Source organism: Chaetura pelagica, unplaced genomic scaffold, assembly GCF_000747805.2.
Source record: "Chaetura pelagica isolate M959 unplaced genomic scaffold, ChaPel_1.0 scaffold369, whole genome shotgun sequence".
NCBI classification, from domain to species: domain Eukaryota; kingdom Metazoa; phylum Chordata; class Aves; order Apodiformes; family Apodidae; genus Chaetura; species Chaetura pelagica.
Window position 1 is genome coordinate 1,855,691 of NW_009970235.1, and position 13,086 is coordinate 1,868,776.

The 13,086-nt window shown below is 54.1% G+C and overlaps 2 protein-coding genes across 2 annotated transcripts in view; one reads left to right on the plus strand and one right to left on the minus strand.

Annotated features, from left to right (window-relative positions):
- Positions 1–9,541, plus strand: part of ALPK3 (alpha-kinase 3) — a 42,399-nt gene extending 32,858 nt beyond the window's left edge. Inside the window, exons 6-14 of the mRNA XM_010005951.1 lie at positions 2,912–4,733; positions 5,485–5,632; positions 6,876–7,003; positions 7,530–7,565; positions 7,688–7,962; positions 8,292–8,380; positions 8,585–8,802; positions 9,001–9,049; positions 9,220–9,541. Of these exons, the coding sequence (XP_010004253.1) occupies positions 2,912–4,733; positions 5,485–5,632; positions 6,876–7,003; positions 7,530–7,565; positions 7,688–7,962; positions 8,292–8,380; positions 8,585–8,802; positions 9,001–9,049; positions 9,220–9,541 (3,087 nt within the window). The remainder of the gene's footprint in view (positions 1–2,911; positions 4,734–5,484; positions 5,633–6,875; positions 7,004–7,529; positions 7,566–7,687; positions 7,963–8,291; positions 8,381–8,584; positions 8,803–9,000; positions 9,050–9,219) is intronic.
- A 1,740-nt stretch (positions 9,542–11,281) lies between these two features.
- LOC104396147 (sodium/nucleoside cotransporter 2-like) overlaps positions 11,282–13,086 on the minus strand; it is an 8,846-nt gene continuing 7,041 nt past the window's right edge. The window contains exons 14-17 of the mRNA XM_010005952.1: positions 12,579–12,660; positions 12,024–12,122; positions 11,499–11,610; positions 11,282–11,405 (exon numbers count right to left, since the gene is read on the minus strand). Of these exons, the coding sequence (XP_010004254.1) occupies positions 11,282–11,405; positions 11,499–11,610; positions 12,024–12,122; positions 12,579–12,660 (417 nt within the window). The remainder of the gene's footprint in view (positions 11,406–11,498; positions 11,611–12,023; positions 12,123–12,578; positions 12,661–13,086) is intronic.

Below are 13,086 nucleotides of genomic sequence, written 5' to 3' on the forward strand. Positions count from 1 at the left end.
TGCAGGGGCACAGCTGCCATCTTGCCATGGGCTGCAGGGAAGCTTCTGCTTGGGCACCTTCTGCCCCTTCTTCCTCCCCAACCACGGGATCTTAACCCCAGCACTGCCTTTTGCCTCTCCAGCTCAGTTCTTCTTTTCTAACTGCTAGCTCAGCTCAGCTCTTACCTCAGTTCTTTTGTATGTTAGTGGCAGAGGTTCATCTGTTGTCCCTCTAATGGCTCCTTGGCTGGTTTTGGAGCAGGGGGAGTTTCCCAGCTTGTTATGAGAGCCACCTCTGGAGCCCATCCCCCGCTAACAAAAATCCGACCAAACCAAACCATCGAACTACTCATTTTAACGCCCCTTGCTCTCAAGGAGAGCCAAGTGTTGGTGTGCAGCAGTCATGCTTGGTCTGTCAGCCTCAGGCTTTGACATGCATCAAGGTATTTTCCTCTTCAAAAACCCACTCACAGAAAGAAGCCTGTAACTTCTCTGCTGGTGTGCCTTTGAGGAGACAAAAAGGAATGCTTTTGATTTGAATACGTCAGCTAGTTGGGCATGCTGAGAAAAGTGCTCACACTTTTGTGTGACCAAATAAGCTATTTTAAAGCCTTTCAAAGCTGACTCCCAGGTGTTTTGGGGTATTTTCACTCCCCAGGACTCGAGTTGCCTGTTTTTTTCTTTTTTTAATCCTTTCCTTAAACAAGACAGGTGCATGAGTGTTTTCCTGGCCTTGAAACATAGCTGGGCCTCATACTCAGTTGTATTTGTCTGTAGCAGAATTGTCAGTTTGTAACCAGGCTCTGACCATCCTCACACCTCACATGCAAGATCAGAGAAGAAACTGGATGTGCATGATGATCACTCTTGCCTAACTTTGAAACTGGTGGTTTTATTATATTTCTTTTACCTATCCCTAGTTTGAGTATTTTATGATTGCTTAAGGAAAGATGCTTTTCTGAAAAGCTCCCAGAGGCTTTTCTGAATAAGCTTTAATTGGTGCACCAATGATAATCAAATTTGCCCTAAGTCCTCTTCAGCCAAAGAGGTGTCCCCACTGACCAGCACCATTGCGTAGAGCCACCTTTGAGAATGACCAGCCCTGATCCACCTCCAAGCCCCAGGCACTGTGCTGCTCAGCCCCCAGCTCAGAGAGACCAGGGCTGTGTTGCCTCTGGGACTGTGGCCATTCCCATCCCTTTTGTGTACCATGAAGGAGCAAAATACTGTGGTAAAACCCAGGGAGGTTTCGCTGCATGAAGCTTGCCTGTCTCTTAAAATCAGAGAATCACAGAATTGTTTTGATTGGAAAAGACCTTTAAGATCTTCAGGTCCAACCATTAACCCAGCACTGCCCAGGCCACCACTGCCCCATGTTCCTCCACACCACATCTACATGGCTTGGAAACCCCTCCAGGGATGGGGACTCCACCCCTGCCCTGGGCAGCCTGGGCCAGGGCATGGCAACCCTTTCTGTGAAGAATTTGTTCTCAATATCCAATCTAAACCTCCCCTGGCACAACTTAAGGCCATTTCCTCTTGTATCACTTGTTTGTTAGGAGAAGAGACTGATTCCCCCTGTCTCCAGCCTCCTTTCAGAGAGCTGTGGAGAGCAAGGTCTCCCCTCAGCTTCCTTTTCTCCAGGCTGAACACCCACAGCTCCCTCAGCTGCTTCTTGTCAGATTTGTGATCCAGCCCCTTCTCCAGCTCCATTGCTCTTCTCTGGAATCCCTCCAGCCCCTCAGTGTCCATTTGGGGCTGCTTGTGCCACCCCATGGACTGGGGCCCTAGTTCTGCATGCCTTGTGTGCAGAGACAGAAAATGCAGAGCCTTTGTCATCCTTTGCAGTCTACCAAGGAAACAGACTTGAATTTTGGGTGCAGGAATGGGCCCCCAAATGCTGCTTCTCCCATCCCAGTCCTCTTATACTCACAGTTATAACAGTTCTTTGGGAATGGGCTTGCTGAGGGACCACCATTACCTTTCCTGTTTTTTTCCAAGCATTCAAACAAAGCCAAAGTTGTACAAAATAGAAGGCTGAGTGCCAGAGCCCTTCTTTCCCATGGACCTCATTTTGGAGGCTTGAAGCTCAGGTCAGAGTTCTCAGGAGAAAAACTTTAGCAACAGATCCTCTGGGATGTAACTAGACTCTGCTGTGTGCATTCCCTGTTCCCCTGTGATTGTCCTGATGTTGCCAGCTGAGCATCAGCTGAACACATGGTATCATCTCCTCTCGTGAGCCTTATCCTACAAAAATAGGTGACCCTTGGCTGGAGGATTTCACCAGATCTCCTCAGCATGAAGCTCAGCAGTCACAGCTTGCTGTAACTCATCTGCTGTTGTGTGCAGCTACAGTCAGAAGCATTTGAGCTACCTGAAACAGGGGGGTCAGGTAGCGTAGATAATGTCAAGGTGTGCAGTTTTGTTGTAACTCATTTGGGTGGCCTCATCCAGATAGTGGATGGTTGCCCCAGCTGAATGGAGATTGCAGACTTAGTGCAGGGGGAGCACAGAGCTTTAAAAAAAGCAAAGAAATTATACGAGGCCTTGGCAGTGGCTGGTGAAAACGGGAAAGGGGTGCTCCTTGGGAAGGCACTGAGTCAGAGATGGAATTAAAAGCCATGGATGTTGTAGATAGACAGATCTCCTGCCTCTTTGTGTGTTGAAAGGCAGAAGAGTTGGACTGAATTGAAAGACCCCCACATTTTGTGCATCATGATAGGGGGCTGAGGGGTGCACTACTGTGGCACAATGGCGAAGCCAGGAGGCCCTGGATGAGTGAGTATTTGGGATAACAGGTTAATACTTAGGATTCAAGCAGCACTTGGGCCATGCCATATGGCACAGCTGGACCACAAGCACCACTGAGCAGACCCAGGAAGTAAAATTATGCTAATTTATTTTTAAAAATAATATTATTTTTTTTTACTAGGTTGCAGCAACAATGGGACAGTCTGCTGGTGACTTAATACATCCAGTGTCCAGTCCAACCATAGAGACCAGTCAGCAAGCCAGTAAGTTAGAGGAGCTCAGGAAGGAGATACCTGCCTGCCAGGAGACTGGGGGGGCCAGGAAAAGGACAAACCCTCGGCTGAGGCCTCAGGAGCCACCACAGCCACCAGCACCTTCTCCAGACCATGTGCAGTCCAGCAAGGAGCACCCACCCTCTAGGAAACAGATAGAAGGACATTCCCATGCTCTTGAGGGCAGAGAGACCCAAGAAGGACTGTCAAATCAAGAAGACAGAAGCCAAAGTGAGGAAGAGCTAAAGAAATCAAGTCCTCCAGAGCCTGGAGAAAGTTCTCTTCTTCAGCAAATTGTGCATCAGACAGCAGTCAAAGATGGGAAGAGCAAAGAGGCAGTACAGCTGCCTGTGAGCCATGCCGGTGCAGAGGCAGGAGGGAGTGGTGCAGCAGAGCTACCTCCTGCAGCTGCACACAGGGAAGTGGGAGGAGCACCCTTGGGACATCAGTTGACTGAGACACCAGCTCCTGCTTCAGTTCGACTTGCCAAGGAAGAGCTGCTCCCTGATCCTGCAGTGGGGACCTCGGTGGCTCAGGAGGCACTCTTTGCAGCTCACGGCACCCCAGGGATGGAGGCCACAGCAGGAGAGGTCCTGTCTGGAGCCCAGATGCTGCCTCCTGAGAGCAGAGAAACAGAAATCAAAGAGATAGATGGATCTGCCCTGCAAGAGAAGTTTTCAGCCAGCACATTAGGAGAAGAGAGTGCCAAACCAGTGCCTGTGGGTCCTCAGGGGAAGGAAGGAGAGCAAACAGTCACAGTTCTGTGCCAGGAACATGCAGCACCTTCAGGCACTGTTGAGGGAAGTGCTGAGGCTCAGCCACAAGTACCACTGGTCCTGCCTAGCCCCGAGACAACTCAGGAGATGTCTTTGGAGGAGAAGATGCAGCACAAAAACCTTGTTTCCTCCTTGAAGAACTATTTGCTGCTGCTTTTAAAAATGTCAGATAGCATTAAGGATGCCACAAAAGAAGACAGTGACCCCAGGGACAAGGAGCAGCCTGATGCAGAGGAAGTCATGCTCCCAGAGACAGGCATTGCAGGCCTGAGCCCCCGCACCTCAAGGAGAGTTTTGGAAAAGGTGCAAAACAATCAGCTCTTCCAAACAGCAGAGAACTTACCTCTGACCCCCAGGACATCCCGGCGGATCACAGGCATGATTAACGAGGAACTCATTACCAGCAAGGAGATGCTGGATTGCAGGCCTGTGCCACCAAAGAGACGTACCCGGGTGTCTCCTGAGCTCTCTGTGCCCTCCATCGTGGTGGGCAGCATGCCAGCAGATGGAATGGGGCAGCCTCATCACGATATATCCAGTTTGCCTCCAGCAAGCCCTGAGAAAGGGAGCCCTGGTGACTCTCTGGCAGTACTACCTTGTGCCACGCCAGAGGAGCTTGCCTCTGGAGCCCGGCGCAAAATATACCTTCCAAAAACCAAGCAGGTAGAGGAGGAAGGGGAGGCCACCCCAGAGAGCCCAGGGCAGGTGAGAAGTCCTACCGTTTCACCACAGCAATCCAGGAGGAATGTGGCCCTGCTGCCGTCACCTGCACTGGCTCTGCCTCCTCCAGCAGAGCAGCGCTTGCCAACCCTCACGAGGAAGATGGCCACCCTGGAGGTTCCTAAGCTGTATGAGGAGCCCACAGGTGACAGCAGTGGTGACCACAAAGTCCCTGAAGATACTAAGCCAGAAGAACAGCCAGCAGAGTCCAAGAAAGTGAATAACCCATTTAAAGGTAAGGGAAGAGGTCATTCCCATCAAGCATGGTTCCTTGTTGCCTACAAAGGGAGCCTGGCCGACTGGGCTGATGATAGTCAGGTGGGGCCACCTGAGTTTTGTGCATTTGCAGGGCTTTCAGCATTGCCCTTTGGCTGTGTGAAAGCCCAAAGTCTGCCCTGAGACTTATTTCCTAGCACAGGGCGGGCAGAGGAACACAAAGAGACGGCAGCACTGAGGCTGGCTGCCTCCACAGCCTGGACTTCCCTGGCCAAAAGAATCATACAACCCTCTTGTCCTTGGTCTGCATGTCCTGGTTCCCACCATGCCTCATGCTATGAGAGCTCCACTGGGCATCAGCAAGTTGCACCCTGCTTTTCCACCTCCACAATCAATGCTAAGTTGACCCCTCATGGCATTAAACTAGGAAAGGTGTAAAGCGCTTGTGGGAACCAGGTGATGCCCTCACAGAAATATTCTTGGTAACCTTGATAAATCCCAACTTCAGTAGATAAATGTTTCCTCCAGCACTGTATGTTGCTTTTCTGCATTGTCTCTGTCCAGGCCTCACTAGGTCCTGCCGTGCTGAGCTGTGGAATGAGTGTGTACGCTTGTATCCCACTGTATTTATCCAAGCAGAGCTCTGAGACCTTCCTGGGGAAGGTCACGCTATGCCAGGCTCTGCTGACATACAGGTGATATCCAACACCGAGGTCCTAAGCAGCACTGCTGTGTGTCTCACCATCCATCTCTTTGCACCCTGTCCTCAGCTCCACAGGTGATTCGTAAGATCAGGGCAGAACAATTTTCCGATGCCTCAGGACACCTGAAACTTTGGTGCCAGTTCTTCAATATTTTGAGTGATTCTAACCTGATGTGGTACAAGGACGAGATCCCTGTAGCAGAAGCCCAAAGGAGGTAACCTGCCAGCTCCACTTCCTTGTAGACCTTGGACATGGCCCTGGGCTGGTGTGTTCAATCCAGCGTGTGCTGGGGTGAAGGTGCCCCTGCTGTAAAGGCTGCATGGGAAGCTCATGGCATTGTATGTTGTGGACTTTATCTTCTCAGTGCCTGGGGAGGGGGCATCGCCCAGATGAGGGATTGCTGCCAAATTTGTCCTTTTGATGCTCCATCTGGAGCTTGACTTAAGGGCTGGTGCTTGAGTAGCAGAGCCCTGGGAAAGGCAGAGGCTGCGCCTGAACCTTGGGGAGGGCGGAGAAGGTGCTGTGCCCATCTCAGAGCTTGAGAGTTGAGTGTGGGCTGCCAAAGTGGGACCCCAAGTGATAAGATGTGAGGGTTGCAGCTGTGTTCCTGGATTCTCCCTTGGGTGCATTATGGAGAGCTTGTTTTCAAGCTTGTGTGGGAACATCATCCACACTGGATGGGATTTGCCTCATGCCTTTGGGCATCCTTGAGCTCCCTTTGTAATGAGCAGGCAGAGAGAGGTGCTTCTGTGGCAGAAACCACATTCTATGGTTCTTGGTGTTTAATCCAGGGTATCTGAGCTGGGGCAGGTGGACCAGGAGGGGGCCACTGCCATCTAGTTGACCAGGGTAAAGACTGCTCAGCCAGTGAGTCTCTGGATGAGGGGCCCACCTCATTCCTCTGCAGCCTGCCATCCCCTTGCTGGTTGGCACTGGCCATGTGAGACAGAAGACATGTTCTTGTGGAGACCCATCTGTGCCTGATGGGTCACCAGCTTGGCTAGAGGAACTGCCAGCCTAGAGCCTGGTCTACAGGCTTGAGAAAGCCTGCTCAAGGGGTTTTGCCAGTTCCTAGGAGAGGGGCAGGCTGCAGGATGGGGAGAGGTGTGAGCCCTCACTTGTGAACAGCTGACAACAAAGCTCCCAGCCATCCCATCCGAGCCGCACTCGGAGGCAAGTACCTTATCAGTCTGTAGCCCAATCCAAGCCAGATTGTTCAGGGCTTGCTGGGAAGGCAAGTGTCTCTGAAAGTCCAAACTGCAGGGCAGGACTCCTAATGCCAAGAGGTGCTGGTAGAGCAGGTGGGCCACCCTTGGGCTGCCCTTGGGCTGGCATCCTTTGTAGCCTTCTTCCAGCCCTCTAGGGCAGCCCAATGCCCACCCACACTGCCTGTGACAGTGCTCCCCAAGGTCCCCACGTATCATATGGGGCTGAGGCCATGCTGTGGTTTCTTCCAGTGCTGGTGACGAGGGCCAGGCAGCCTTGGCTGTGGTGCAAGTGTCCCAGAAGGACTGCGGGGTCTATCGGTGTGTGATCAGCAATGAGTACGGCTCTGACTCCACCAATTTCCTGCTCAACCCAGAAGGTGAGGAAACTTCAGCAGCCTGGCAGCTATGCCAGCTGCCCAGGTGTGCTGTGGGATGGCATGGCAAACTGCAGAGCCCATAACACCACCTCTATGAGGTGCATCTGCCTCCATCTGCTAATTGATGAATGATTTCTACCATCTTCCTTGCCATCCCTTGTGTGGAAGTGCACAGGGCAGCATGGAATCCTGGCAGGACCTTATCATTGAATCATTGAAGGGACCTTAAAGATCATCAAGTTCCAAGCTCCCTGCTATGGGCATCCCACTAGACCAGGTTGCTCCAGCTCTTCTGGGCAAACCATGCCAGTGTCTCACCACCCTCACAGGAAGAATGTCTTCCTGATAATCTCATCTAAATCTCATCTCTTTCAGCTTAAAACCATTATCTCTTGTCCTATCACTCTATGCCCATGTAAAAAGTCCCTCCCCAGCTTTCCTGTAGCTTTTCAGGCACTGGAAGGTGCTCAAAGGTCTCCCTGGAGCCCCAGCTTCTCCTCACCTCTTCGCTTTCTGTCTTCTCTAGTGCTGTCAGGCTTTATCTTGCCGGAGGAAATCGAAGGTAAGGGTCATGTGCTGCTGAGTGGCAGCTTCTGCCCTTTGCTGCACAGGGAGCAGGCAGCTCTGCAGAGAGGGCAGGACATGCCCACCATGTCCCCCCTCACCAGCTCTTCCTTCCTCCAGTTGGAGAGGAGATCGAGATGACGCCCATGGTGTTTGCCAAGGGTTTGGCTGACGCAGGCTACTGGGGGGATAAGCTCTTTGGGCGCGTGGTGAGCGAAGATGTAGAAGTGGCTGCTGGATTCCTGCGCAAAGCCTGCCGTGCCAGGGCCATCTATGGCCTGGAGCCCATCTTTGAGTCTGGCTGCACCTGCATCATCAAAGTGCACAATTTCATTGCCTTTGGGACCAAGAATGAGAACAGCCTCGTTGAGAAGAATTATGATATCACCATCCAGGTGGGCATCCTCGTGGGGCATGCTCCAGTTGTTTGTGCCACACCTTCCCTGTCTGTCTGTGCCATGGTGCCCAGCTCTGTCCCCAGTTTATTTCCTACCTCTTTTTGAATGCTCTGGAGGAACTGAGCCATATTCCAGCAGGCTGGCGGTGTCCTTGTTATTCTTGCCTTCAGCTTCTCTCTCTGAGCAATACAGAGCTGCTTGGAGCTGTCCCGTCACTTGTCCTTTGATCACCAGGACAGGGAAACAACTGGTAGTGGCCAGGCAGGGCGCCCCAGGGAAGTGAAGCAGGATGGGACAGGTCCTGACTCCTTTCTTTGCATCTTCAGGAATGTAAGATCCAGAACTCCAGCCGCGAGTACTGCAAGATCTTTGCTGCTGAGGCACGAGCTGTCCCTGATTTTGGAGCAGTGCCTGAGTAAGTAAGATGCTCCCCCTCTGCTGGATTGATATCCTGGCAGTGGATCCTGGGGGGTGGGGACATCCCAAGGGCAGCAGATGGAAGGGATGCTGGGGGGAAAGGGGCAGAAGACAGGATTGCAGATGACAGAATGAGTCTCCCCTTGCTGTGGTAGGAGAGCTCGCCAGCAGGGGCTGACCCCCTCTGTGCTCTCCCTCACAGGATAGTTCCTCTGTACCTGATTTACCGACCGGCCAACAACATCCCCTACGCCACAATGGAGGAGGACCTGGGAGGACCCTGTGAGCAGTACTGTGTCACTGAGAGAGATGGCAGCTTGGTGGCACGGGGCACCTCAGAGATTGTGCTCAAATGCTGCACATTCCAGCATTGGGTCTACCAGTGGACAAATGGAAACATCCTTGTGACTGACATGGAAGGTAAAGTGATCTCCCCCATCTGAATTCCCATGGCACCTCACCACCTCCCATGGCCTGTGAGAGGAGGAGGAAAAGCCCCAGCCTTGCCCTCCTGTCTCTTTCCCCATGTTCCAGAGAGCTCAGCTCCCAGGGCAATGATCTGGTGCCAGCACCTGTCCTTCTTAAGGTAAAGACTGGTTATCCTCCCTTTCATTGCAGGAGTGGGCTGGAAGATAACCAATGTTCGGATCGCTACCAACCTGAAAGGGTGAGTGTCCCTGAGCTGCTGGCACAGGGTGGCCCTTGGCTGTCCCCAGCTCCACCACTCATGTGGCAAAGGGCCATGGTGGTGAGCACAGACAGGCTCCGTCCTTGGCTCCCTGCCCCATGGGACATCTCTGGGTGCAAAGCAGGGGCTGAGGATGTCTGTGTTGGCAGGTACCAGGGACTGAAGGAAAGCTGCTTACCCTCCCTGCTGGAGCAATTCGCAGCTGCTCACCAGTGCAACCATTACTGCAGCATCCTAGGCCTGAAGACACTGGAGTCAGCCAAGTCCAAGGGCTCCAAGAGCCCTTCTGTCGGAAGGAAATCCACCCAGTCCAGTCCCCAACTCCAGAAGAAGGGGCTGGCAAGTCCCCAGGGTACTCGCAAGACTGCCATGAGCCCCAGAAGCTCCCGGAGAGCTGTAGAATCAGGGGAGACCCTGGCAGCCCCCAAACCCAGGTCAGGAGAGAGCAGCAGGGCTGGCTGCCTGCAGTAGCTAGAGCCACTGGACCCCCCCAGCTCCAGACACGAGATGGAGCAGCCGAGAGGCATCAGGAGGCTGAGCTGGGCAGGGGAGACCCTGGTGACTGCAGCTGCCGCTCTTCTCCCTTTGGTTGGGCCCAGCCCACAGTGCTTGCATTGTGTGGTGTGTGCTAGTGTGAGCAGCTGAGCCAGGGACTGGGGGCTGCAAGCTCAGGGCAGCACAGGCCCCCTCTCCAAATGCCTCCTGACAAGAGCTGCTGTCAGTGATGGGGCCTGTGGAGCCACGTGCTGCTCCATGCTCGGGCTCGCTTTCCTCTCTCGACTCTCCTTGTTTGCCTTCTGTGAGGAAGGCCCACTCCCTCAGGCTTTGCAGGTGCCATGTCCCCTACCTCCCTCGACCAAACTGGGAGTCTGAGCTGCCGTCCTGGCTCTTGACACTTCAAGTCCTTCTTGGTGTCCTCCGTAAAGTGACTGTGCCAAGCCCTGACAGTGCTCCACGTTACAGGTGCGAACCCCAGCAGCATTTGCCCTGGCACACTGTCATGTAAAAAGGTTTTCCTGCAGAGGGGTTTAGCAGTGAGCTGCAAGGCTCCTGCTGGTCTTGCGTGGGGCTCTGGTGTGCACGCCAGCCCCATAGTGGGGTGCTTGCACCAGCAGCAGCAGCTACACAGGGGTGGGATTTTGCACTCCTGGCCTCCCTCATGCCCAGGGGTGATCCTCCCACCCTCTTGCTGGGAGGATGCCGAGGGCAGCAGTGATGCTATGGGTGCCCACCAGCAACATGGTAAGGATGCTCTGCCTCCCCTGGGACACCTGAAAACAGAGCAAAGGGGAGACCTGTGCTGCTATGGCACATGTGGGTGTCCAGCCTGCAGGACTCCCTCCTTCTTTGCACACCTGACAAATGCAGCCCTCACAAGCCCTGCCCAGCCCCAGAGCACAGCCTGGTCATGCTCAGCATGGCTTCTGCGTGGCAGATGCCAACTGGCAACTTCAGATCGCAGCAGGAGGCAGGGACAGACAGGCTCCTGCTGGGAAGCAAAGCCCCCTGCATAGCATCCAGCCTCCCTTGTGCCCATCAGCTCACCCAAGCATGGCAGCAGGTGGCGAGGCCTGCAGAGGATCCCAACACTGCCTCTGAAACGCTGCCTGCAGGATGGGAGGGGCAGGGCTGGGGGTGCTCTGGGGTCCTGGTGCATTGTTGTTGGGTCATTGTAAAATAATGATGTACATAATGTGGCCGCTTTGGTGAGGGAGCGCTCTCGAGTGCAATAAAGTGAGAAGGACTGGGCTGTTCCTCAGTGGTGTGCTCCCTGAGGAAAAGATCCACCCAAAGATGGCAGGACTGGTTGGCTTTGTGTTTGTGGGGAAGGAAACGTCTTCAAGTGATGGCTTTAACCCCTTCAGCACTCCACAGGGGAGAAGAAGGTGGCTGGGTGAGACCCTAAAGCTGGCATTTGGCTTGTGGGTGCAGCCTGAGCAAAGCACCTTGAGCCATGTGGAACAGCTATAGTCAGGGACCAGAGTGGGGCTGAGGGCCAGCAGGCAGGGATATCCATTATTTATTTGGGAGCTGTTCCTTTGTGTCCACAGGGCCAGCACCAAAGGGCACAAGGTGCATGCAGCTGTTTGTCATCACTGGCGCAGAGAAGACCAAATGCACAGGTCTCTGCCAGGGTTTTTTTTCTACCTTTGGGCGGACGCTGGTGCTCCAAGGCCCTCTCCTCTGGTGTGGGCAGCTGCCTGCATGTGTCTACATTGTCCCCACACAGGACGTGTGGTTATAGTGCCCACAGCACTGTGTCAGGTATAGTACGCTCTCTGCCAGGCCTGCCCAGGCTCCTGTGAAGGAGAGTGTCCCATTCTCGAGCATTGAGCTGAAAGGAGAGAAGTGCAGTCAGGAGAAGCTGCGGCCCCACCATCTGGGTCCCTAGGCAGGACCATTTGGCTTTGGGGCCCTTCACACCCACCTGGCAAAGAGCTCCTTGCAGCATGTGTATGTGGCATAGCTGGTGGAGTTGAAGTTGGCAGTGCTGAGGATGGTCACGCAGTCACCCAGCTCTGTTGGCACATGAAGGAGACCTGGGGGGACAAGAAAAAGACCATGCATACAAATCCCATATGCTCAACATCCTTGAAAATCGTGTACCCTAGTGCTGCCCACAAATCCCTTACCCTGGCTGTGCTTGCTTGCAAATCCTGTATTTGCAGGTCCTATGTGCTATCCCACGTCACCCCTCAGACAGCTGCAGCAGTGACCCCAGGGAGCTCCTCACAGTGCCCAAAATGCCCCAGTCCCAGCCTAGCCGGGATGAGGGGACCCAGCAGAGCTGTTGGGCTTGGGCAGCCCCTGGCAAAGCCAGGTTTTGGGACCTGGCAGAACCATGGAGAGGATAGCTTAGCTATCCCCACACCTGCATTTTTAGGGGTCTTCAGCCTTCTGCCTGCCCCTCCTTGGCTCCTTCTGGCCCAGCTGGTAGTGGGCAGGGACATACCTGCCAGGCAGGCGTTGAGCATGGAGACGCAGATGCCGGTCAGCAGGGCTCGCAGCACGATGGAGGCCATGTCGCCCTTGCGCTGGGGTGCCATGGAGGCTGTGGGGGAAAAACAGAGACCAGATCCTTGCTCCAGCTCTAGCCCAGGTTGGGAACAGGCAGTGACATGTCTCAGGTCTCCAGCTAGTTCTGCCAGCCCAGCCCCTAGTGTCAGGTATATGTGGTGATCCCAGCCAGCACGTTGTAAGCCCATCTTGGGAGGTGGCAGAGCACCGTGCCCACTCTGCACCCATGGGTGACCAGTCAGAGCCCTCAGCACTCTCAGCACTAGAGTCTCCGCTCTTTGCCCCATGAGTGGGTGGCACCTGCACTTGTGTGACATGATAATGTGCTCTGGCCCAAGGGTGCAAATTCTTCCTTGTTGCCTCAGGCAAATTCTGTTTCTTATCTGTGTGCTGGCACAGACTGAACTTGGAGGCTTGAGGACAACCAGTTAGCCCTTGCTCCTGCGATCAGGATCCCCTGTGTTGTGCCCAGGACGTGGGTCACACTCACTCAGGCCTCCGAGCATGATCCCGATGGAGCTGAGGTTGGCGAATCCACAGAGGGCAAAGGTGGAGATGCTCTCGGCTCGCTCCTGGAGGACATGGTGGCAGTGAAGGGTCGCCTCACCCCAGGAGAAGCCCCAGCGCAGCCAGAGCTGAGCACCATGTTGTAGCTCCCAGCCCAGCCAGGCATGGTGGAGATAAGTCTCCCACCCCAATCATTTCTCTTTCAGCTATATTTTGGGAACAAGAGTGCAGGTGGTGGGCAGCCTGCCACTGGGAGAGGCTGGACTGGGGGCACAGAGGGTCCTGTAGCACCATGATCTGCCCCACCAAGGAGCAGGATAAATGAAACAGGCCTTCACTGATTCCTTCAGCAAGACCTTGCACCCAGCAGTGAGTGGACATTCAAGTCTAGTTGGCCATAGGTGTCCTCCCACCCCCCCCCCCATCATTCCCCTGCCTCCCTGTCCCCCTGGCCAGGCCCCATGCCCTGTTTGGGCTGGCTTCACCCCTCT